The sequence below is a fragment of the Triplophysa rosa genome, linkage group LG14 (genome assembly GCF_024868665.1).
Source record: "Triplophysa rosa linkage group LG14, Trosa_1v2, whole genome shotgun sequence".
NCBI classification, from domain to species: domain Eukaryota; kingdom Metazoa; phylum Chordata; class Actinopteri; order Cypriniformes; family Nemacheilidae; genus Triplophysa; species Triplophysa rosa.
In genome coordinates, this window is record NC_079903.1 from 5,173,007 (window position 1) to 5,200,693 (window position 27,687).

General features: G+C 36.1%; 1 protein-coding gene across 1 annotated transcript; it reads left to right on the plus strand.

Moving 5' to 3' along the window:
* On the plus strand, positions 1 to 26,682 carry arrb1 (arrestin, beta 1). Its single transcript, XM_057350593.1, has 16 exons — positions 1 to 472; positions 18,283 to 18,313; positions 19,474 to 19,534; positions 19,898 to 19,942; positions 20,398 to 20,594; positions 20,711 to 20,770; positions 20,863 to 20,930; positions 22,132 to 22,267; positions 22,701 to 22,785; positions 22,883 to 22,955; positions 23,052 to 23,189; positions 23,276 to 23,359; positions 24,095 to 24,118; positions 24,538 to 24,608; positions 25,639 to 25,690; positions 26,292 to 26,682. Exons 1-16 carry the CDS (start codon positions 453 to 455, stop codon positions 26,401 to 26,403), a joined length of 1,257 nt encoding a protein of 418 aa, XP_057206576.1. The 5' UTR covers positions 1 to 452; the 3' UTR covers positions 26,404 to 26,682.
* Positions 26,683 to 27,687: the final 1,005 nt, after the last annotated feature.

Genomic DNA, 27,687 nt, shown 5'->3' on the forward strand with positions numbered 1-27,687 from the left:
ATATCACCCACTCACAACCGCACACATACCCTTACACACTCAGAGAGAGGAGGGGAGAGACTTTGAGCGTGTGTGTGTGAGAGAGAGAGAAAACAGAAGGGAGGGTGGTACTGTAGCTCTGTCAGACGGATAGTGTGAGGCAGTGCATCCTTCTGGATATCAAACACAAACCTTTAGGACATTTAGAGCAGAGCGACGCAGGAATCACGGACGTTTGCTTGCTTTATTCGGGGAAACGGGGGGTTCGCCTCTTGGCAGTCAGCAGTGGAGATGCTCCTGTAATTGGATTCAGCTGGAAAGGCTTCAAACCACAAGGAGATCTGCTGAAGTGTCAGCAGCTCGGTAACGCAGGCTGAGAGCATAGTGAAATCTCATCATTCTCTTCATTCGGCAATCCTTCCTCTTTCAACCCGTCAGCAGAAGAGTTTCTGTTGAACACACAGATCCTGGCAATGGGCGATAAAGGCACAAGGTAAGCCATGTGTTTTCAATGGATTAGCCAGTGCAGCAAAACCTTGTTTTCTCTTTCTTTCTGTAGTGCCTTTTACATTTTTTGTGGCGTATTTGAGGTATGAAATGTCACTGTGGCTCAACGCAGCCTGTAATGCATCTCACCGCACATGCATGCGTGTCCGTACAGCAGTTGTGAGATTCCTAAGTTTATATGACAGACAACAATAAATATGGCAGATTTCAGAGCTCTTCAGCAGCAACATACAGTATAACCAACCCAAAACTGTATTCATGGACTTTGTGTTGAATTGAATGGAAAGCAAAGGGAGAGGCATCACACAGGCTGGGTCCGAAGCTTCCAAAATCGAGTTAACCTTTAGAGAAATGGTTTTTAAAACTCATTACTTGTATTTATTGCGCGGGTTTTATTTTCTCAAGGTGTTTGTTGTGTTTGTCCTTAAAATATAGGAAGCACTTTCTACACTCTTAAAGTTGGCAAACATATTTATTTTGCTGTGCATGATTGTTTTTTGCTTTGATTATTACTACATTTTTATGTGCACGCCAGTATTTATAGTATTGACAATTTTGTTCATGGCAAATTATTCTTGTCAGCACTCATAATCCATTGGAGCTGTTCTTTTACTTTGCCTTTTCTGTAAAAAAATTGTTTTTTCCACTATTGTCAATATAAATCTGCTATGATATTTTGCGTGCTCATTTCGCTCAAAAACCATCCAATCAGGTGTAAGGCAATGTGTAAGGCGGTACATGTTCAACCACCAATCACATTACGCTTGTGATTGGTGAAAATTTTAATATGAAATATGAAAATATAATATGAAAATTTCTGAGGAATCATATTAAAAAAAACCATATCACCATGATAACAACCATCCATAGAATAGCTTGATTCTATGGGGCATTTGATCTTATCTTACCTGTATGTCTTATTTATCATCTCCAAGAAAGTTCTTTAATATCTTTGAAATATTCTATGGATGGTTGTTATCATGGTGATAATGTTTTTTTTAATATGATTCCTCAGAAATTTTACATCAGCAGAAATGTTCTTGTCATTTCATCTTTGACAGTCTTTGTAGCTGTTATGTCTGCTGAAAATTCACAGGAACTGTTGCAACTGTTGTCATTTTTATTGTCACAAAATGAAAGGCAATGGATGGTATGCCTTTAAAGCGTTCAAAAGAAAAAACAAAACACCGCAGGCCTATTATGTCTTCAATGTCATACTACTGTATGAGCACAAAACGTGATTTTCTTAAAGAGACAGTAACCATATTAACAGTGTCAATAACATATGCAATAAGATTTAAGCAACTAAATTCCATAAAAAAGACACATCCACTTTAATATTGATATTGTTTTTAATATACCGTATCACCACCCAGCCACCACCATATGTTTTTTGTCAAACACATGAAGACACTTGAAGACCCTCTCTGCCCCAATTTGTTTCATGTGGTATTCATTGGCTTCATTTGTGGTGAGCAAAGCTTTAGAGGGTTAAAGTATCACACTGTTTTGTTGAGGCTGCATTTCAATTGATATATTGTTTCCAAACTCTCAGCAGGATTATAAACCAGTTCAATGCTCACAATAACAAAGCTTTATGATATAACTTCACTCATATAACATGAGAAGAATTCTCTGTGACCTATGATGCATCCCTCCCACTGAGACCAACTGTCTCTTTAAATTGAGCTATTATACAGTCCGACCCAAACTCTGTAGAAGGGGTTCTGAAGCTTTTTTTTGTCAGCATGACCCTTTATTGAGGTAAAAAATTCATACTCATCATAAAAATAAGATTGTATACAAATAACATCATCTTACATGGTTGGGTAAAATATGGACAAATAAGCAACGGCGTTATATCTGAATTCATAACGTCTGTGTCCTTCTGAAACCTCGGATGTCCAATTTTACTGTTTTTAAGGAAATGGGCAAGCACTTTTTAATACTTTTCATTGGTTAGATATATGCAAAACCCAGTGAAAAACATAAGGATGACTAATAATAATGATTTCTGCCAAAAAATAAAAATCATGAAATATGGAGATGCAAGGTTTTAGAAGGACAGCAGCGATATACGGTTTAACGTGTATTATGTGTGCTTTGTGATACAGTTTGTTTATTGCTAATATGTTGAACCTACTTAATCCTCTAATCTTGAATATCTTCGAAAGATTTGATGACATAACCCTTTGTTAAATTCAGTGATTCACTCTTTTTTTAGCTGCCCTCTGCTCATTTGCCCGATAATTTACAGTAACATGCAGAATCTGCTATTAGTCACCATCAAAAATGACGTATGCTTCATAGAGATTAAGCCTTCTCATTGTTCACCATGACAGGTCACTTAGAGATTCTGTTAGAGAGATCCTAATGATCTTTTACTGAGAGCAGCTGATGTTAGGTCAGCCCATGGCAGCCCATTTAGAAATCTTTAAATCAAAATTGACGAAAACCTGGGTTAAAAATGAATCAACCACAAGGTTTGTATAAATGAAGTGAAATGAGCATTCCTGGACTCTTTAACAAAGTCTTTATAAGGAGAAGAGCTTCCAATGTTGGTGTATTTTGAGTCAGGATGTGACAAATGAAATAAAGCACCGGTCATAAAAAAATGTTACAATGTAAAATGTAAACTTTTAAAATGTAAGGACCCTATAACATCTTTTAAAAAACTATTGACATGTATTATCAATTTGGTGCTACTACTGAACTAGCAACCCATTCAGTACAGTTATATTAACAATAGAAACTGCATTTCTAGAGCAAAAAAATCCTGTAAAAAATATAATTTTCTGGATTCTGGGGAGCCTGTAAAATACCGTAAAATAACTGTTTTGTCACATAAAATTACATGTTTTTCTGTAATTTTATTTGTATGTAATTTTATTGTATTTAAAAAACATTTTTAAAAACCTGTAAAAAAAACAGTAAATTCCATAAAATTACAGGTTTTTACAGTTTATGTGAAAAAATCTGTAATATTAAAGTTTTTTACAGTGATCCCTTAACATGGGCCTTTGCAGACTGGAATGGACTGGACAAGAAAATCTCATTGTAAATTATAACTATATTACGTTTTAGTTCATTGTCAGCTCATTTGTGTGAATCTGTATGCTGTTGTTTAGATGTTTTATCCAATATCGCCCCAGTCAGTTTTGTTTAGGGGTGGACCTTAATTTTTTTTTTCGTAGTCACATATTTAATAGGATACGTACAGTATTTCCTGTGAGATGAGGTTGGACTGGGTGTTTTGTCTATGTCAACAGCCTTTATGTCAGCACATATTGTCTTGATCTAGGTATGTGCATGTTATTGAAGTACCCTCAGTAATTTACTGTTGTCAGGGTGTTATTTTCCTGACGCTTTACAATAATATTGATGGCTTATGTGATTGTGAAATTTCTACTTGTTGCATTAAATATGTTTCTTTGCCCATAATGGTTTAGAAAAATGTTATTTCCTCATAAGGGTGATTGTACTCTTTACTTTTGTAAATCACTTTGGATAACAGCATCTTCTAAATGCCTAAATATAAATGTTGTAATTCCATGAATGGCATTTTAAGTGTGCACACTACAGTACACCTACTGTATAATAGACTGAAAATGCTCGATTGGTTAGTTCAAATGAGTGTAACTGGAGCTGTTTGAGCATCCTAAAGCTCTGTGGAACTATTTGAAATGTATATCTGCTGTCAGTCTGAGCCTCCCATGATGCATATGAGATACGGACACACCATTGAATTCTAGTTTCATTGTTTAGAATAAGTTCCCTCCTGTGCATGATCGGATAAGAGACAAGAAGCAAATTAAATTGATATCAAATTCAATAATAGACAGCACATGCCTTTGCAGTATAAAGCTTTTGTTTCTGTGTTTGTTTCCCAGAGACATACATTTCTCTATATTTCCCAAAGATAATATTTAAAATAAAATGATCCCGGCAGATATTTTTGGCCATAGGCTGGAAAACCCCCTATAGTCAATACATGTCATTGTATTTTCAAAACACTAAATGTGCACCTAATGCTTTCAAAATGGCAATAAATGTTAAAGTCTACCATATTTGTGGAAAGTGTTTGATGCCAGAAGCTGTTGAATGGACTGTGATGATTCTTGTGCCAAAATCACATTGCACATCTGAGTCGTACAGATGTGAGCTGGGACGTTAATCTTTTCCTCAGGGCTGTGTTAGAGCAATTATAGCTATGGATCATTCTGTGATGTATGTAATAAGACTGTTGGGTTACGGTTGTGTTTCTCCTTTCACAGTCACAGAAGGCTGACTGTAAACAGTTTTCAGACACGTCAGAATGACTGACACAGACTTATCGTCAATGCTGGAAAAGTGCTGGATATATTTCATTAACCTTTTGACCTGTAGGACAGTGAGGCCATGAGATTGTCAATGCCTAAACATCGTACTGTATAAGTTTGACATGATTTGCCTCGTGCTGTCGTTTTACATTTTAGCTGAATCGATGAGTTTGCATCTCATTCCGACGTTTTTTCCCAAGTGACGACTGTTTTTTTCTAATAAATATATCTTATATTGTTAATAAAAGTACATTTTGTATGATTCACATTGTACAAATTCATACAAAAATCGCCACATGTAAAATAGTTTTTCCAGATTGGACAACATGCATACAAACAAACAAGTTGTGTATTTGCATACACATTTTTTAAATGTAAATGTTAAAATGTAAAAAAAAAACTTGCACATTAGTAATTTCTTAGTAAAACAAATTATATAATAGTCATAATTACTATAATCATAATATTACCATTACAAAATTTCATAAAATTACTATAGTCATAATAAATAGTTTAGAAAATATAAATAATACAAAATGTCTTTTATAGATAAAAGAATTATTTAATGTATAGATGGATTCAGCGGCAACAACATGAACAAACGTTATGTGGCCCAATCTTAACTTCCTGTAGAATTTAATACAATTAATATACAATAAAATGTTAATATTAATTAATATGAATTAAATATAAGATAAATAGTATATTATAATCAAAACAGACCAGAAGTTAATTTATGGAATATGCAATACAAATGTACTTTTTAGGAAAATATCATTCAAATTATAGACGAATTAATTTTATTTTAATTTTATTTTATTTTTAAGATTCATGTATTATCTGCTTATTTTTCTTATCACTTATTTACCCTATGGTGTTTTTGTTACGGTTTATGTTGGTTACCTCATAATATAACCAGTTATTGGCCAAAGCAACTGTAAAGGCGACATTTCATCAAGACAATTGAATCCCAACACCAGGCATTTGCATTTTATTCACTTATTAGCATACGTATCACAATTTGCATGATGTTAAGAAAGAAGGAAGTTGATTGTCTGTGAAGGAGTTGAAGGTGAGGGAAGGGGTGAGCTCTCAACCCATCATCTGAAAGGGCTTGACCACTGTTTGTTAAGAGCACTGACTTTATTTATTGATTCAGCCTGAAAGCCTTTGACATAATCGGGAGCAAAAGCTATCGCCACAGAAAGACTCAAGCACCTGCCAATAAACTGTTTCTCCTTTAGTCATAGAGAATTGGTTTCTATTTTATGCCATCTGATTATCTTCATACTTACTACAAATGCACAACAGAGGTTATTGAGAGATAGCCTTGACCTGTTAACCTCTTTTCATTCAAGATTTTTTGTTAATACAGTTTGAATAATAGTGTGAAATGGGCTTATAAAAAGAAAAGAACATACTCCAATATGTTGTACTCTTAACGTTACATGTACGCAGCATCAAACAAGCGGATACTAGTTCACGTCGCCAAATGTTTTCTTTTCCTCACTATTACAATGCATACTGAAAATGTGATACTCTGTCGAAAGAAGACTTGCATGCACAACACCGTCAGAAGCAAGCATGGCAGACATGCTTAGCGTGCTAAACAGAGCGAGCCTGTCATCTCTTAAGTTCCGCTTCCTCCCCCGGTCAACCCCCACCTGCCTCGATCCCACCCATGCTCTTTGTTCCTGGACCGCACATCCTGTGTCTTCACTGGAGCCTGGGATATAGAGGATGCAAGCGAACACAGATTTAACCTGTTCTTGGACGTGGCGGAAAACTTGGAAAGCGTTTTATTGTAAAAAGAGTCCGAATGCTGCACTACACGTTTTGAATACAAGGAGGGTATCAGATAGCATAACTGGTCATTGGCATGTCTTGTGTTTGCATGAGATGATGTGGGACACGGCCTGTTTCTTAACTAGCTGAACCGGCAATCATCTTCGCCAGTGAGACGATGCGTGTCGATGGTTAGCAGCATGCCTGTGAAAGTCTACCAGCTAGACGCTATTGCCTGCTTGACGCATATTGTAAAACTGGCAGACACTTTGTCTGATGTAATGACTGTATTTAATGTTTACCAGTTCACCTGGAAATAACGTTTTTGTGTGTAGTAAACATTTGTTCTTGTTGGTAGTAAAGTAGTGTGAAAGTTGATAGACTCAACCGAATCTTTGTTTCCTCTATATGCTTTAACGAACTGATTCTATTTGGAATATATACAATCAATGGACACATGTCCAGACAACTATATTTTGGCACTGTATTTGACAATATGAGAAAACGCAGGGTTTTTAAAAGGAAAGTTCAGCAAAAATTATAATTCTGTTATGTACTGTTGTGTTCTGTTGTGTTATTTACTCATCATCTGTCGGGATCCGTGGGTAGCACTCGTCTGTTCTGTCATGATTGGGTTAATGTGTGTGTATGCCTCGCCAGCCGCTAATCATCTGTCCCTCGTTACCCTCAGTGTTTTCACCTGGTGTCCATTAGTTCTTCCATATATATGCTCTACCACTTCTCACTCCCTTTGTGCGATCGTTGACTCTGGTCATACCCGTACCTTGTGCGCAGATTGCTAACTTCCAGTTAAGTTTAGTCTTGTCTTGTCTTGTCTTGTCTTGTCTTGCCGTGGATTGTGGTGTTCTGTCTTGTCGTGTGTGTGCGTCTGTTGGATTACCTGTTCCCTCTTGTCCTGTCCAGTATTGAGATCTCATCACCCCCCAAGCTCTTCGAGGATTGTTCCACCACCCCCAGCCTCACGCTCAGTCGATCACGCCGGCTGGAACGGATTCCGGATTACGACACCGGTTGTGTCTACCGACGCCCGATTGCCGGCTCAGCCCACGGAGGTACTCGGAACGAGGGTTGCCTACTCTGCCCTCGCCTTCAACCTCGGGGGGAATCCGCGTCTTCCTTCTCTCGTCGCTGGGTCAGTCGAAGACGTTCTGCTGCCGTCTCCTCGCACCTCTGCTGGCGCTGCTGTACGCTGGGTTTTCCCAGTTGGCCTCGTAGCCAGCTTAGACAGTTTTTCAACGGCTTATTCCGACTGTGTGGACTCTTTCCAGTGCTGAGCCTTTTTGGTTTGACTTTAATAAAGCCTTGTTTTCGCCCCGCATCTGAATCTGTGTGTTTCTGCTTCGTGACAATCATCATGACGTGCCAACTCTGTATTACTTTCTTTAATACGAGAAGCCTCGCAGACTGAGATTCTGAGCGCCAATTTTCCAAAAAATAACCATAAACCCCTTTTAAGATACAGCTTGATTTATATGTTATGAGTCTATATGTTAGCTTTGGACGAGGAAGAAACCAGAATCTGATTCTCACGTTTACAGCGAATCAACAATTACTTTTTGTCTCATATCAAGTCAATTAAACATTCAAATCAAATGATGCAGAAGTGTGAATAAGATAAGAGCGTTTTAGTGGAGGTGTACATTAAATAAGTAATTATATTAAATAACTAATTAAATGTCAGTTTGTTCCCTCAAGTTCTTATATCACACCAGTACTGTTGGTGTTTGGAACAATTTTATACATTTATTTGAATGATTTGAAATAGCGATTTACCTTTATTTAAATAGGGACAATACAAGAAATCTGATTCCAATCAAGGCTGGAAAATATGTATTGCACATTGCACACAGAATAATTAATGACAGAACATATATAGACCTTTTTGTTCAGACGGACGCGCCTGGCCCAAAGTTAACTTTTGGTCTGTATCTGGTTATAATTTAATTTATCTTAAAGGGGTCATATGACATGGCTAAAATGAATATTATCGTTTGTTTTAGATGTAATGTGTATATATGATTTAAGGTACAAAAACGCTGTATTTTTCACATACCGTGCATGTTTGTCTCTCCTCTTTGCCCCGCCTCTCTGAAACGCATGGATTTTTAACAAAGCTCATCGCTCTGAAAAGCGAGGTGTGCTATGATTGGCCAGTTAACAAGTGCGTAGTAATTGGTCGAATACTGCAAGCGTGTGAGGGAAATGTAACGCCTCTTACCATATTTGGAACATCAGGTTCCAAAGCAATACGCCCTTTTCACATGACGTCACGCATCTTCCGTTCTGCCGCGAAGCAGTGTATCGTTACTTCCGCTAGCACTCCAGTTCATAAGGTGGCGGTAATGCACCTATAAGCTGGTTTGCCAACCGCCAGTAAAACTCAAGAAGAAGAAGCTACTTCTGCTATAGCGCCTTAGAGTTTACAAAGTCCCTTGCACATCTGCCACAAATACGGCTAGATGATGTACAACGTCTTGCAGACAAATTTTTGCTAACGACAAGATCAAAGCTAGAGAAAGGATACAAATTCTTCGTTGAACAGTACCTGTTTGATTATGAAGGTAAGTGTTTTGTTTTCTTTTTGTGTTAGCGAAGGTGCTAGATAAGTACTTCAATACGTGTTTTGTCAGTTTTTTCCCACTGTTGTTAAATTCCAGCACGACGGCAAAACGGAAGTTCTTCTTCTTGTTTGTTGCAAGACGGATGTTATGATACACTGCTTTGCGAAAAGGCGGAAGTTAAGTGACGTCATTGTGAAAAGGGCCTATTGTACTGACAGGTACGCACACCTCACTTGCGTATACATTTGGAGGGTCTTAGTCAGATCATACCATGAACTGACGTAGATTTGTGGGGGGGTGGTTACACGAGGTGTTTCAGGCAGGTCTGGGTGAGCATTCGCTTTTAGATAGAATGCATCTTTTGTTCAGACACTTACATTTGTGCAATTTTACGTGTCTAATACATGCATGGGCAACTTATAACACACCAAAGACACAGAAAAACACATATTCGTGCCTTATGACCCCTTTAATATGAATTATATTCATTTTTTATACTAGTATATAAATTGCATTGAATTAAATTAAAACTACTCAACAGTTATTGAATCTTTGTGGAGGACTTCCAGAAGTTAAGATTATTATGTTAATGTCTATATTGAAACCATCAATATAGACATTGACGATATATATATATTTTTGAATGACTTACCTAGTCTTCAATAATAATATAAATAAATGAATAACAAGTTGTCCCATAATAATATAAATATTACCCAGTTTAAGTGAAAAGAAAAAATGCATAATTAATTAATTCCGGTAGATGGGTTATAGTGATGTTTTAGTTTAAGAGAATAAGTGAAATTCCTATGCCTAGCATATGCTTTACTTGCATTCACTTATTTAAAAATTCATACGTACACTTTGACATCACTTACTGCATGTTCCCTGGCTATTAAAACCTGGAGTGAAAATGTACATTATGGACTGAAAGCTTCCTGAAGCTTACACTGGCCTCTCAAGATTAATTTCATGAAAACATTCTCTGTGGCATATTCATGTTAACACATTAATATAAAGCTTTTAAGAAACCTCTGTTGTCTAGTTTGGTTGATGCCAGCATGGCCATTTTTTGACAAAAAGCCATTAGTCTTTATTTATTGCCTTTGCTCCTGGGTGAAAGATCTCAGTTGTGAAATATGGCATGAGAAGACGTGCTTGGTTGTTTGTGCTAGTGAAGGTGTGTTTTCTTGTTGTGGCATCACCATCGCCCTGACATCCTTTTCAATAGTGCCATCAAATTATGGTTCTGATGCAAACCTCAGTGCAACTGACCAAAGAAAAACGGGCAGTTTTTAAATGGCATAAGGCTATGTTCACATTTGACTTCTTTCTTGAAGCTGCCAGCGTCTGTTTTACATTATTATCCTATGGAGTAAACCATTTTTCCAAAAAAGTCCTGGGCATATTTTTAAATGCCAGTGTCAGGGTTTTTTCTTCTGCATCTTAGAGCGTCTTTTGAAGTTGAAAAAAGTTAAACTTTTCTGAAAAAAAAAGCTCTAAGTCAAGCGCCTTTGTCACAGCTGATCATTTACAAACGAGTAGCGAGACCTGTCGTTTTCATAACAACATGCAAGGAAGGTGATTGGTCGAGCAGGATCAAGCTTGAAAAAATAAAATGGCGGCCGAAATGCCGGTTGGAGTATAGTACAAATTAAAGTTAAATTTTCACCTTCAATAACTTTTGATTGCATTTCTAGCGAGAAATGAGTATTGTAGTTTTTAAATATGTGATCGGTTATTGCAAAGATGCTCTCTGTTTATAATTCATATAGAATACCATCACGCTGCCTATGAAGCCTGTCTGAATCTGTTTTTCAAATATAAATGGCAAATATAAATTAAAAATGTGAATTTATAGTTATAGGAGGTAAATAGGAATATTTAGTGAATAACAACTAAACAATTGTGATGGAGGATTGGGGTTGTAAAGCTAATATGACAAAGGTGACGATGGTAGAATTGTCATTTTGGAGTGATTTATTCATTTTATTTCTATGCTTCAGTCTGTTTCTTACTGCTTATATGGCTGTTGAACACATTGCATAGACTACTTTTTGCATAGACATACTTTTATTTGTTTTTGTCTTTTTTAAAGCTTCATTTGCTTTATTTGTATGCTTCATATGCTAATTTATATACATTGTATAAGTCGTATGTGTGGGGTCATGATTGGAAATCAAAATATTTTTGTTCTTAAGACGTTTAGTCATTTCCAGCAAAATAGTTAATTATTGAAAATTCGTCTAGCTGCTGTACCTTTGATATGTCTTTATGTCTGGCTGCACTGACGCAGACTCGAAACTGATCTGCTTTATGAATTAGGCTAAATGTAGGTCAAAGAGAACGCTGCCAGTTCTGTTTATTTATTTATTTGTTCTGGGAACAGATTTCACTCGTATACCTGATGTGAAAATATATACGGCTCAGCATTAAAATAACACAATGCAACTAATCATAAAATCATGCAGAGCAATTATAAAGAAAAAACAATTCACCGTTTTTCGATTCGTAAATACGTTATCTCCTTCGGCAAAGAAGTGAAAACATGACGACAGCTTAATCCTATGTCAGCCGCTGTAATGCTTCGAAAGGGAGGCGTGGAGTGAGCCGTTTGTTGCAATTCACAACCTCACCGCTAGATGCCGCTACATTTCATACACTGGACCTTTAACTGCACCCAAGTTGCAACAGTAAACACTAAAATTCAACCAAACTTGAACAATGTTGCATAATAAAATTTGCTTAAAGCAACACACTGTAGTTTTTCGACCTTAAAATAATGTCTCTAAAATTATTTCAGTGGTAGAACAACTCTTAACTGGACGCATTCTACTGCCGCTGCTACCTGAGCAGCCTCATAGCAGCTACAACCACACTCTGTAAGTTCTGTGTTCGGGACGGTACACACAACCCTGCCCATCCCCTGCCTGCGGAAGAGTTTCCAAACGACGTTTCTGCATTCGTTCCATCATTTCTGTTCCATCAGCTTAGTAAACAAATTCACGTGTATTGCGCTGCCCACGGGGAAGCTTATACAGCGACAGTATTACGATACTAGTAACAGACAATTGCGCTGATCAACCACGTGGGGGAACCCGTGCACAAATGTTCCAAAGTGTTGCTTTAATTACATTTTTTTTATATGTGTAGTGTGGTTGGCTCTACAATATTTTATAAAATAAAAGCCCCCAATGTTTCATCATGTACAACGGGCCTATTATTTACAAGTTATATCTGACAGTAAATGAAATGAAATCAAAGAAACTGGACTATGTTCTTTGCTGATGGACTTTACATGTCAAGCTCACACATGTTTTCATGAACACAGGATATGAATAATGGGTTCTCGTCTCAAACTAAATTTCCTCCCTCCCAGATCACTTAGGGCTTTATGGCATGACAGCGTTATGTGCTCTGCTAATACCATAATTAATTTTTAATCCCTTCCTGCTTGAATTTGTCAACGCAACTAGGAGTTATTAAAAAGGAAGCAAAAATGAATAAATGATGTCTACATGGTACATGTATAATAGATGTTATCCAAGTATGCATACAGTATGTTGATCATGTGTAGTTTAGAATAGCCTTTTTGTGTAGGCCATTTAGATTTGATACATTCCAATATCCAGTCTTTTGATAAAGGAAAGAACATGACAAAGGTAAAGACAATCTTTTTATCTCATATCCTGCCCTTTTCTCATCATGAATAAATCCTTATTCAAGAGTCTTGCTATTTCCTATTGATCTCATTATCGAACCCTGCAAAGCTTGGTGTGAAAAGGCAGAATACATTTCAGTGAAATTGCCATAAATTATCGAGATTGCTGTCTGCCATTAGTGTGCTGTCTGAGCCAAGAGAACATACAGCTCCAACGCACAAGCCTTTCACTTACAAAGAGCAATCTGACTCTGGAGATTCCAGCTGAGCTGACATATTCACAAGCACTGTAGTTACCAACAGATGTTTTGTAGTGGGATATGACTTGCGTGGCTCTTGATGCTATAAGCATGGATTTTGTTCAGATATTCACCAGAACCGCATTCATTTTCTTTGTGTAATGCATCATGCATAGACATGTATATGCAACATTTGACCACGCCAGACACTTTGATGCATCCACCATGGGGACATTTTAGTGACTGTCATTACTCACAGTTTCTAGGATGCCACAATATTTATATCTTTTGCTGTAGTGTTTCAGTAGTTTACATTTCCAAACAGTAGTTTACAATTTTGTATGCTCAAGGAATGTGACAACAGCCAGAGATCTGGTCTCGCCATCGTCGAGTCCGTCTATTATGAAGAAGAAATATGAAGAAAGAAAAGCATAAAGAAAGCAAAAATCTGAGACAAACCAAATCCAGAAGAACTATGGGAATGTCTCCAAGACGCTTGAGAAAGAGACCTGAAAAACTATGTACAAGTGTACATGGGACAAAAGCTGCTTTAAACATAATGGGATTGGCTTAGTCAATAGATGTTTATTGAAAAATAATATCAATAAATTATTTTTGAAAGCATCCCCACTTTAGCTAAAACTTTTCACAGTAGCTTTACAGGTAGGTTTCTTCTATTGTCTTGGAGACGTTGCTTCATTCTTCTGCACTCAGTTTTTTCTTTTCTTCATGTAATAATAGATGGACTCGATGATGGTGATACCAGGAACCTCATTTATAAAATGCTGTGTTGAAACCATCCTAAATTTGATTTTACAATTGCTTCCTCAAAGTGCGTATGTGTGATTCATGTGTGATGCACAGAAAATGTGTGTATCCCTCGTTGAGATGTGAAAACTATAAATCACAAACAGTTTCAGATCTGCGCCTTGTTAACAATGTCTAACTAATGTCACTGACATATGATCAAAAGCTCCAAATCCTATAAAAGCGACAACAATGCCTTAAATTTCATGCAGCACTCGGACAAGCAAAAGTGCGTACGTCTGCTCAGACCCTGACGTGACAAGTCAGCAGTCGGTAGTCCAGACAGTTTTGATCAATTTGAATGTTATGGTGGATGTTTGCATACGCACACTCTAAGATCAAATCTGTGCCACTGTTTTTTTGTGTGGAGCACGGAGTGTGTTGTCAGACTCTCTGTGCATACAAAAATGACTGGATTATGACAAATGATACCAAAAGGAATCTTTGGAAATATACACTGATTTCCTACTGACACACTGCAGAAAAAGATGTAAATAACTGACTTAAAACCTTTTTTTTAGTTAAAAATACTAATGTGCCTATAAAGCTTTTGCACAGTATATCTGTTTTATCCCCCAGTTTGCAGAGATGTCAAGTAAGCCATAAACATGTTGATTTCCACAAAGAGAGTAACACTGTGGAAATATCAAAGCATTGCTTAGTTTGTTTGAGCTGAGGATGAGTGCGACATTGGATATTCACAGTGGCACAGCCACACTGTAAAAACAAATCCTGTAAAATGACATGCTTTTCTCTGTTTTCTGTAATTTGACGGTTTTTGACCGTATTTCACTGTAAAAAGAAATTTTCTGCCAGCTGGGGCGCCAGAAATGTACCGTAAAAATATTTTTTCCTGTAAAATTACATGTTGTTCCTGTTTTTCTTGTAAATTTGAAGTCTTTTTTGTAATTTGATGTTTTTTACCGTATTTCGAAAAAAACATGGAAAATCTGTTAATAAAACAGTAACATTTCCTAAAATTACCATTTTTTGGACATTATGCATGAAAATCTGTAAAAGAATAACAGTAAAATTATGTTTTTTTGTGAGTTTGGTGTATGACTATCTGTCTGTCCAACTTGTGGTTTAAAAAGAATTATAATAGCGGCATTACTGACTTCACCTACATATCTTAATAGTAAACATACAAAGTAAACAGTGTTATTGATCATGTAGTAAATGTTGGCACCCTTTTGAACTCACAGAAGGCTGAATGGTACAAATCCCATCAGTACACCGATCTGAATAGCTTGCTGTTTTCCGACTCTGTAGTCAATATACAGTCAGTATCCTGATATAATCATCTGCATAATAAAGGAATTAGTAAAAGTTAAAAGCCATCACTTGTTGCCATGCCAACTATATTGTATGAAAGAGAGGTTTCACTGGATACAAATCCTCTTTATGGTTTATTACTCCATGTTGTGAAGTGATGCCAGCTGTACCATGGTAGTTTACAGAGAAAGACTTACTGATGGGGCATCTGATTGCATCCCTGTTGCCAGAATTCGTTTGGTTTGACATAAAAATGAATTTTCCATTTGTCCATCCCCACTGTGTTATATTTCATCTTTGTGTGAGTGGATTGGGTTCACCGTAGAAGCTAATAGTGTGGTCAATTCTATCTGAATAAAAAAAATCAAAGACATCATCTAATGCTGATGCCACAAACAGAAGGCTAATGGTTCGTACTTATTGCGCTAATAGTACGCTTTTTGCTAACTGCTTGTAATATCTCCATCACTACACAGTTTTCACTTTATCGCACCAAAATGCTTTCTCTGAAACTGTAATGTGCATTAATGAGGACACTCCTCAAATAAGGATGTAAAGTTTGAGAGGATATGCTGTTCCCAGCAGGATTTGTGGAGACACCATGGCTAATTTATGTGAGCATTAGGACTTAACAGAGAGGAAAGCTGGGTAATTTAATTGAGGCCCTTTAACTAGAACAAACATGCCTGTAGGCTTTACGACATAGGGCTGTAGACTGAAAAAGACACATTGAGAACATCACCTGCCTCAGTTGAGGAAGAGTTGACCTACAACGAAGACCTTTGGACACCACAGAGTCTGTCTAGCTACATGATTTTCATAACAGCGTACTACCAAACTGCTCAGATTCATTGGATTGCACTCCAGTTTGCACAATATTCACTGTAAACCCCGATAAGTTAAGATAACTGAAAACATTTGTGGTAACTTATTACCACAAAACTTTTAAGTTGATAACTCAATTATTTTGAGTAAAGAACACTAAACACATAAGTATAGTAAACTCAAAATAATTCATTTTGATTAAACTTCATTTTCATTTTAAATTTACTTGAGTTTCACTTATCAATGTTGTCATGAAGGAACAACAGCCTGTAGCATTATCAATGTAATGCCTTTAGATAAAATTTGAAATGAGTCTGTTTTCCTCCTAAGCAAATGCTCTACTCGTCTGCACAATGGTTACCTCATTAAAATCACTAATGTCCAAAACTCTTTAAATAACAGAATAGAACAGAATACTAAACATGTATAAACCTCCTCCCATTGTAATTTTGATATAAATACATAAAATAACACTATATTTCAAGATTTACTTCCATTATCCAGTCCACACAAAGCATGCTGGGAATCGCTCTGACGTCATTGGAAGATATAATGAATTTTTTTAGTTAAGTGACTTCTTATTTTTGTGTCCCTGGAACTCAAAATATCAAAATAGTTAAACACACTTAAAAGTTGTAAGTTAAATGTTTTGAGTATAGTTTGCTTATTTTTGATGAGTGGATTATACTGTTCGGGAATACAGTGTTGGGTGAAAAATGAACTGTTTTTATTTCTCAGAAGACACCTAGATTGTGCTCACTGAAATAAACATGCAGGTCAAACAAGTCCGACTCTTTCCTCAAGAAGATACAACTAATTATAGATCTAAATTAACCCAATAAAACACCCTGGCATTCCTATAAAAATGCAGGCCATCAAATCATCACAGAGGCTGATTTACAACTTAATTTGTTGTTGTTTTGCCGTAGGGCCCTATTTTGTGAAAGTGATGGACCTAATTGTGGATGTAGTGCTAATAGATTTGTTATTATTTCTGTCAGTCTTTCCTCAGAGAAAACAATAATGGAAAAACTAAAGGAAATCTTACAAAATCAGTGGCCTACTTAGCGGCATCTAGATATCTAGCGGCAAGGTTGCGAATTGCAACCACAGCTCAGTCCACCCCTCCCCCCCCCTTTCGAAACACTATGGCGAATTACATGTAAGGGGACCCGCGGTGTGTGTAGATAGAAATAGCTCATTCTAAGGTAATAAAAACATAACGCTTCATTGTGTAAGCTCTTTATACACCTCGGAAGACATAGTTATGGATATGATATTGCTTTTCTATCAATAGATCATCCCAAAAATTACACACTAGACCTTTAAGGAAAATAAATAAACAAACAAACAATGGTAGATATTGCAGATGGTCTTCGTGTAACCCTAATGTCTGGCAGATATATTGATATATCAACAGTTAGAAACATGGGGGCAACATTGGTAACTTTTCCTGTTTTGCTAACTTTGACCTTTGCTAACTCTGTGCTAAGCTCCACCCTTTAAAAACATTTCAAAACCCATTTAAAGGTATAGTTCATCCCCCCAAAATTCCTGTCATTATTTACTCCCCCTACATGACTTTCTTTCTTCTGCAGAACACAAAAGATGATATTTTGAAGAATGTTGATAACCGAACAACGGCGGTACCCATCGACTTGCATTGGTTTTGTGTCCATACAAAAGAGGTGATTGGGTACCGCCATTGTTCAGTTACCAACATTCTTCAAAATATATTCTTTTGTGTTCTGCAGAAGAAAGAAAGTCATACAGGTTTGAAATGACAAGAGCGTGAGTAAATGATGACAGCATTTTCGTTTTTGGGTGAACTATCCCTTTAAATGTGCAAATTCACAGGCAGAGAGCGTTTCTTATCGGCTAGTTTTCTGACCTGCTAAGTAGCACGGCCCAGCCTCATAACTATTTTGTTTTCATTTTGATTCAAAGAGGGTTTAAAAGTATCCATGAATGCTAAACAGAACCAAATGAAAAGCGAAAATGTATCATTTGCCAGTGGCATTTTAATAGTGTGAGATATATGTTTTTCTCTTTTTGCTGCAAGGAGTTGAACTTAATATTTAAAGCTCATGTAATAGATTTCTGGGCTTGCATGCACTGACTAGCCCATCAACTGCCGTTGAAACAAATGTGAATGCTACAGTATTTTAGATCAAAGCGACCGGGTGTAATTTCTCAGAACACCTTTTCCATAAAATACAATTTCCAAAATTCAGATACACTGTAGCCGTGGCCTATTTAAAACGTAACATTTATGATATCTCTTTTCTTTTCTCTTCTCACAGGGTGTTCAAGAAAGCAAGTCCGAACGGAAAGGTAATTTGTATTTCCTTCATGTTTATTGACAATGTGTCAGTTATTTCAAACCTGATACTGCAAAGGTTCTCTGTCATGTTTTTTTTTCCTCCGAGCGGCCTGTTATAAAATGATTATGATTGAATAACCGCAAATATCCAGCAGCAAAGTATCTCTTGTTCATAAATTGCATTTGATGCTAATGACACGGTTAGCCAGACTGATGGGAAGTCGGCTCACAATGGTTATGTGGTGGGCATATAAGCCATGAGTCTATATGTTGATCATTAGCAGGGATGCCTGCGGTGCGCCGCAACAGTTCTTGAGCAGGAAGCAGGCGTGGGACGAATATGAAAGAGGGACATGTGACTCAGCAAGTGCACGTAGCCTTCTGCGAAGCTTTAACATGGACCGGCACAACACAACCGTTATATAAATTTATATAGGCTTACACAAACAAATGGGACACTTGTGATGGGAAAGACAGCTCAAAAATTACATAGCAAAATCATTCGTTTACTCAAGATGTATTAAAGAAAAATATACAGTAAAGTTTTACATACTCACACAGAGTAAAAGGCATTTTAGCTGTCTCTGTTTGACTTTGAATTGTTCTGAGTTTTATTGTATAGTACAGCTGCGGAAAAAATGAAGAGAGCATTCCAAATGTTCATGTAATCATCATTTCTAGATGTATTGTGTCCATTCCAGTCCAGTCTGTTGAATTTCAACAAAATCAAACCTCAGGAGTGACAAAGTCATCCAACAGCAATGTGAAAGACTGACACGACACGTGATAAAATTCGAGGTTATCACATAAAAAAATCATTTTTGAACATTTCCTAAATACATGTAGAAATATGACTGTTGTATTGCTTAAAAGTGAATCTGAGCTTGTTTTCTTTGCAGTGTTTGAGGTGTGAAAAAATACAGAGCATATTTTTTATTATTTTGGCCTGTTTCTCCAGTTTTCATGTCTGCAAATAAATGCAAATAGAAACAATATTTTTATTTGATATTTGAAGCAATTATTATTAGGAGTTCACAGAATTAAACATTTCACAAAAACACATACCTATAAATAGCCTATTAAATTCAGAAAAACTGAAAATAATTTTGAAATGGTCTTCATTTTTTCCGCAGCTTGTTGTGAAATGTCTTTGTTTTGTTTTGCTTTTCAGTTAACTGTGTATCTTGGTAAGAGAGATTTTGTTGACCATGTGGACCTTGTAGAGCCAGTTGGTAAGCAACATGAAGCACTTCATAATGTAATATAGATCCAGTAATATAGATGCAACTATTGTATGGGGTGGCTTATTCATAATCATATGCATCTGTATGATCGTCCAAAATGTATCAATATTACAAAAAAGCAAAAATGAAACCTCATATCTAAACTTATCCATCACTACGGTGAGAGCAGATCATACTAAAACGTAAGAATGAGATCATACTCATTTATGTGAATTTGCCTCCTTGTAAAATGTTACGACCTGCCGTGAGATTGTGTTGATAGATCACATTTCCACTGATCATTGCTTTAAATAAAACCCACAATTGAGCATGTTTGTAGTTTATCATAATTTAATCTCTTTCATTTTGCAGATGGTGTGGTTTTAATTGATCCAGAGTACTTAAAGGAGAGGAAAGGTGAGAGGACAATACATCATCATAAAAAGATTCATCTTAATCTAGCGCAAATGTTACAAATTGTGCTCGGATTTGTGAGTCTGGAATCGAAAGGTCAAGATTTCAATGCAATATACAATATCTCAATATAAACCAGAACATAGCACACTTTATGTTAACAATATACACAAGAAAGAGTGTTGTTGTGCTGACTAATAACACGTCTGCTTCAATAAATATGAACTGAGATTGCCTTTAAGACTCTTGAGCTATAAAAGAGCAATCTACAGTATATGAGTTAAGTACATAGGATATACATGTAAAACAGGACTGTCAAATAAAGTGCCGCCTAATTTTCCCATTACGGTAGAAATGTACCTCTGGGTACCAATAGAAATGGAGTGTTTTCTACCATATCAAATGCTTTTAAATAGACAGTGAGCGAGTGGGACTAACACTTTGTCTGTGATCCACAGTTTTTGTGACACTGACGTGTGCCTTTCGCTATGGACGCGAGGACTTGGATGTTCTTGGCTTGACGTTTCGCAAGGACCTCTTTGTGGCCAACATTCAGGCGTTTCCTCCCAAGCCGGAGGAGAAAAAGAGCTTGACGCGGCTTCAAGAGCGACTGATCAAAAAACTCGGCGAGCATGCCTACCCTTTCACCTTTGAGGTGAATGTTTTCGTATGTTCTTGACATAGTGCCAACGACGTCATCCTTTGCACAGATTAATGGACTATATTTGTATGAAATCTCAAATGAAATGTTAACCCGTTTTTTCTTCGAAGATTCCCCCAAACTTACCCTGTTCTGTCACATTACAACCAGGACCAGAAGATACAGGCAAGGTATCTGGTCCCTCAAATCATTTTCTATGATTTAAGTTTCGAAAGCTTGAAGGAGACCTTCAGAATTTTGTGACATTTTCTCATCTGTTAAGGCCTGCGGGGTCGACTTTGAAGTCAAAGCTTTCTGTGCAGAAAATGTTGAAGAAAAAATTCACAAAAGGTACAGTCTTTCACAAATTCTAAATCGGAATCAAACACTTCTGTAGCATTATTTTCAATAATATCAGCAATAATCATTTTTAATTTTTAAAATATTTATATATATATATAATATTATTTAATTATTATAATGAACATTATCCTGCACAACTACGTTCGAAAGAAAGAAAGAAATGAACATGAAATATTGATCTCAGTTGACGTTATTTTTTATGTAAAAAGAGACCACAGAGGAATTTGAGACACCTGTCATGGAGAGTGAAACAATGCGGAGATTGACCAATAAGAATCAAATGTTCTCGAGAGTCCACCCATCACTAAGAGAAATTGATTTCTTTTTCAAAGATAGCTCATTAGTCAAGTAAATACTGAGCTTAAAGGGACAGTTCACCCAAAAATATAAATTCTGTCATCATTTACTCACCCTCAGGTTGTTCCAAATCTGTGTAGATTTCTTTGTGGTGATGAACACAGAGAAAGATATTTGGAAGAATGCTTATAACCAAACAGTTCTTGGCCACCATTGATTACCATAGTAGGGAAAACTACTTCCGTTGAACACAAAATAAGATATTTTGAAGAATGTAGGACAGCAAACAGTTCTGGGGCACGTTGACTACCATTGTATTTTTTCCTACTATGGTAGTCAATGGGGTCAAAGAACTGTTTGGTTAGAAAGCATTCGTCCTAACATCTTTCACTGTGTTCTACCAAACAAAGAAATGTATACAGGTTCGGAACAACTAGAGAGTGAGTAATTCATGACAGAATTTTCATTTTTCTGTGAAGTGTCCCCTTTAAGTATATACTGTAACTCCTTCCAAAACAGTAGACATTTCATAAATCATATGACTTGTTGTGGTTTGCTTTTACTTTTAAGTGATCAGATAAATGGGTGACAACATCCTACAGACGTTAACTAATAGAGGCTCCTGTGCCAATTTTGGCCATCAAAATATCAGTGACGTCTCAGAAACCACCCAGAACCCTCTTGCAACTGTCTATCAAACACTCCTTTGCACCCATACTGTACGTTTGCAACCACCGACAACACCCTAATATTTTGGCAAACATTTTTCATGAGCCAGCACCCCTTACATTCTCATCAGAAATGCTAAACATCTAGTTTATAAAGTTATAAATGTCTTTACCTTGATACATGCATTAAATGAGTTTCTCTTCCATTCTTTGGGTGTCTTCAGGAATTCAGTGCGTCTTGTCATCAGAAAAGTGCAGTATGCTCCAGAGAAGCCGGGCCCACAGCCGATGGCTGAGACCACGAAACAGTTTCTCATGTCAGACAAACCTTTACACATGGAAGCCTCCCTTGACAAAGAGGTAAAACTGTTTGTTTTCTCATCTGGTTCTGAGATGCTATTTACAATATAATACAATGCAACTGGGGTTCTTATGATAGCTTATGACTACATCTAGTGGTGAAGATAGGACATTACAACTGGAAAGCTACAGGTGACAAGTTATGAAGGACATTCTTTCCATGAATAATAATAATAACGTTGAATCTTTTTAAACAGTAACTATAACACATTCTTTTAACATGTCGACCACATTTCATTTTAACACAGCAGTCCACACAAATATTACGGAGAGTAAAATCCTTTACTAAATGAAACACATAGAAAAAAAACAAAAGAAAAAAAACCCTAAACAGAACGTGAAGGTTAATTTGTTCGAAATAGATTATCATATTTAATAGCAAGAAACATATTATAAATACGTGCGTACATGTGTGTGTTTATGTTTCTTTCAGATATACTATCATGGTGAACCAATCAGTGTCAACGTCCATGTCACAAACAACACAAACAAGACTGTAAAAAAGATCAAGATTTCAGGTTTCAATATTCAATATTTTATATTGGATAAACTTGCACTTAGAGTAGTTAAAAATCATTAAGCAATAACACTTGTTTTTGTTATCAAACGTTACAGTGCGTCAGTATGCAGATATTTGTCTCTTCAACACTGCCCAGTACAAGTGCCCAGTAGCGACAGAAGAATCTGAGTATGCATACTACACACTCAATACTCTTACAGTATGACAACACAATCATATACAGTATGTCTTGACAGTCACTCACTGCTTTGTGTCATTTTCCAGTGATATCGTGGCTCCCAGCGCTACATTTTGTAAAGTATACACTCTCACCCCATTCCTCGCCAACAACCGAGAGAAACGAGGCCTGGCTCTGGATGGCAAACTCAAACATGAAGACACAAACTTAGCCTCGAGTACACTGTGAGTACAATCTCTTGTTGTTTGTTTGGCTGGTTGGTGTGGTTTCCTATAGGAAAATCACATTTGTGGCCTTTTTGTGTCAAAAGGTTAAGAGAAGGAGCCAATAAGGAAATGCTGGGAATAATTGTGTCCTACAAAGTTAAAGTGAAGCTGGTGGTGTCTCGTGGAGGGTGAGTTTGTTTAGATTGTGGGTTGCGTTTAAACTCAAATTTGGTAAAAAGTAACTAGTTCATTTATTTATTTACTTAATTATAAGTGATTTATATGGTTTATTCAAGCAGAAATAATTACTGGTGCTATCTTAGCCATACCTGCTCTTTTTCCATGAGCAAAAAAATAAATAAATCTTGGTTTCGATTCTGCATATTGCTTGAAACAAATGAAGAAATGGAAGATATTTATAGTAAAACTGTTTAATCTGGACTAAAACATTCCAGTCCAAAAAATATATTATTAATATACTGTATATTGGCTGAAAAGTTTCCATATTATTTTTATTTTTGTTTGTTATACAGTAGTTGTGTCCTTTTTAATTTTAATCTGTATGAAACGGTTGTTTACTTTATATTTTATACATTTATTTTTTATTATAATTATATTATTATAATTATATTTATTTTAGTATGTTTAGTTTATTTAAGTTGTCAAAGTTGTTATTAAATGGACAACACAGAACTTTTTTGAACCTGCTTTTGTAATACAATCTAAGATTTTGATAATAGTCCTTGAAAAATGTGACACAGTCCGGTTTCTAGGAACAACTTGGCACTCATTTTTTCAGTGAGAAAAATCGAAAAAAAAGATACCTGTTATATATAAGAAACATAAGAAAAATACATAAGAAAAAAAATGTTTTATAATGATAGTGTATAAGTATAATAAGAAAATGTCTTGTATCTTTTTAGGCTGCTGGGAGATTTTGCCTCAAGGTGCTGTGAGCTTTTATTGGTTTTTTTTGCATTAGCTGTGCATTGGTGTGTGTGTGTGTGTGCGGAAATGACTGACACATTCACACTGAAACCATGTTTAAACCATATTTTGGAATTTTTATTGACTGAGTTTGACCATAGTACACTTCTCACACTATGTCTTGTGCCAGTGTTCAGTGATTCAATTATTCACTTTGAAAATTCCTATAAATAGACACACCTTTTTACAGACACACACAATCAGTTTATAAGATAACACCAATTACCGGAGCATTAGTGCTGATGCTTTTAGGCCGGCGCTAGCAGACTGTTAGCTCTTCATACTGTAAGTGAGATTAAGGTTTGGGCAAAGTTGATCATGAATGAGCAGAGTTTATTTGGTTTTTATGGATGGTCATACTTTGTGTTTCCTTTTCCAGTGACGTTTCCGTGGAACTGCCCTTTACATTAATGCATCCCAAACCTTTGGAGGAATCGCTCTACAGAGATGGTGTGTGCCAGAATGACTCTTTATCTGCTTCCATGTGGCTTTGGTGAACTCAATCAAAGCTGATTTTCATGAGACATGTCACTTTGATGTCGTCATACTAAATAGAGTATGATAACATAAAGTTTAATATACAGTACATGTTAGTACTGTGTGCCAGTGTTACAGATTATGTACAGTAGATATCGTAAGGCTATGCAAATGTAAATTTTTACTGACACATTAAAGGAAGGTTCTGGGTTCAGAACTAGTGAAACAAAAATGTGTGTCATTTGATATATTCATTGCGTTTTTTAGGCAGATACTTCAGGTTATTCATTTCTTTATATTCATCCAAGTACTGAATTAAAGTGACTGGGTTATTTACTGTAAATTGTAACTATAGTAGACAAGGGGAAATAATGGAATAAATAGATTTGATCACATTAATGTCATGTTAATACATATAATGTTTCCGTGTCACTGAAAAACAACTAGGATTTGCTTATTTTTTTGTTTATTTGCGCAAGATTTGCACACAGTTTTTAAAGTAAATTTTACTTTTTTTTGTAAAGTTTTTGCACACAGCTTTTGCAGTATAATGTACTTTAAAAAACAGTGCGCAACAACATGCACAAACAACACAAAAAATGTAATAAATCCTACTAGTTGGTTTTTACAGTATACTTTCAACTCAGTGTGTATTTTATTGTTTATCCTGCATCAGTACTTCATCATGAAAGACTGTTACATTTTTTATTTTCAGCGGTTATTGACATCATGCCACGGAAAAACAAAACATAATTTAAACTAAACCCAGAACATTTCTTTAATGTTTTGTTTTTAAACACCAGTGTGTGAATTTTTGCTAATTCTTAAATAAAAATAATGAATAACATATGATAATGATACAAATAAAATTAAAATAATTAATGAATAAATAACTCTAACGTATTTTTCTTGCAGTCTCACACAAAAAGTGCTCTAAATAACAAATTTAAAACAAAGGAGTATTTAATAATCCATAATTCTTTCTTCAACTTTATTGTTTTAGCCCCAGAAAACGATGCCCCTATTGACACAAACCTCATTGAATTTGACACAAAGTAAGTGCAAGTTTTTTTTCATTGATCTTCATCTGTCTGGAGTTGAGTGGTTTGTCAGTTGATGTTTGTAAGTGCATATCACTGAACTGTCATACATTCATATGTCATCCTTTGTGAGTCGCTAGTCTGATTCTGATAACTCATAAACCCAGAACCAGCTCATTTGTCATTCGTTTAAGATGTATGTTTGTTGTTACATACAAACAATAAGAACATCAGAAATCTGTGTGACAGTTTCTCTTTATTATGTTTGCATGATTTAGCTTTTCATTACATTCTCTCATCCTTCAATTTAGACTTAGGTGCACTCTGTAATATTTTGTTGCTTTTACCAATATGGCAGTTTTCTGAAACTTATACTGACACCTAGTGGTAAGAACGTTGCAAATGCCAAAATTCTGCTACCAATAGCCTTGTAGAAATGTAATAAATATTCATGTCCAATGCCATGTCCATGTTCAGTAGGCTACCTGGTTATCGCAAACCTTTGCTTTTTGTCAATTAGAGATTTTTGTGTGAATTATTTTTGTTAATAATACACAACCCAGATGTGCTTTTGGGGAAAGAATTGTGAAGGCTTTGTCTTACTGCTTGTCTCTAGTGATGACGACATCATCTTCGAGGACTTCGCTCGGCAACGGCTGATCGGGGCAAAGGACGACAAAGACGAAGACGAGGAGGGCGTGGATTCGCCAAAGCTGAATGACAGATAGACCCGTTGAGGGTTTTCCTGGTGTCATGATGTTCGAGAGACCCTTTCAAAATAGCCTGGGTTAAAGTGGGACACCCTTTAACACGCTCACAGTGGTGCCGTTGTTGTGTACTTGTTCACATTCGTCTCTTCCATCCAGCGAGGGTGTAAAATAAAACTTGTGTGTAGAGAAACGTGACCGTCAAAGCGATTAGAAGGTGAGGTTTTAGTTGACAGGCCCGCCGCTGAGTGCCTCCGATACTCGCGGGTCTTCTGGGTAGAGGCAACGGCATTTCATCAACGTCAGTGGTAGCATGCCTTTGTTGTTGCTTTGTTTTAGAGATTCCTCCTTGGATTAGGACAGAGGAGGGGTTGAAACCATATATAAAGTATGGAGTTTGTTCTGTTTTACTGTAAAAGGAACTGGATTTTTATTATAAAAGCTGCCAAATTTATAATTTTTTATAATTCGTTGAGTATTTAGTGCATTGGAAAAAGTGGAAATGTGTTACTGTAGCCTACGGGTCTGATGTAGTCAGATTAATTTAGTCACGTTAAATTATATTTTTGACTTGAATGATATTTAGAGATTATGGTTAGGTTACCTGAAACAACATTTATTTATATGCTACTAGTTTTTGTCTTTGCAGAACTAGGCTGCTTTTTTTTCGATGTCTTAAACGCATCCTGATTTTTACTTACAGTAACAAAAGTCATTTATACATCTCTGATACAATGCAGCAACCGTTTATGGCACTTTTTCTGTACAATCTTTATCATTTATAAAAATGGGTTTCTATGAAATCATATAGGCTAATTATATAAACCACACCTATATATGTTTAAAGGACTATATATTGCTATAGGATATTTTTACATAAGCGTCGCGAGAGAGCGCTTATTAACAGTCATTTGTTATGAACATTCCACCTAATCTGAACAAAGTCAATCCTCTATGGACATTTGAAGAATTGTCGGAATCATTTCCAGTAAATCTCTAAACTGGAGAGAGCCACTCCAATCAGATCACAGATAACTGGAAATGTATAGATCGCAAAGATGATCTGCTTTCTATATGAAAGAGGCCTTGACTTAATGCACGATACATCAATCATTTGTACGTTTTGTGAATGAAACATTTGTAAGAAACACAGAAATATGAAAATAAGACAAAAATGGTATACCAAGAAATCGAAACATATGGGATAAACTATTTCAATTAATAAATTATTAAATAATACATGAATAAATAAACATGAAACAAGAGTTAAGGTATTGAAAATTAGAAAATGGCATTGATGAATTT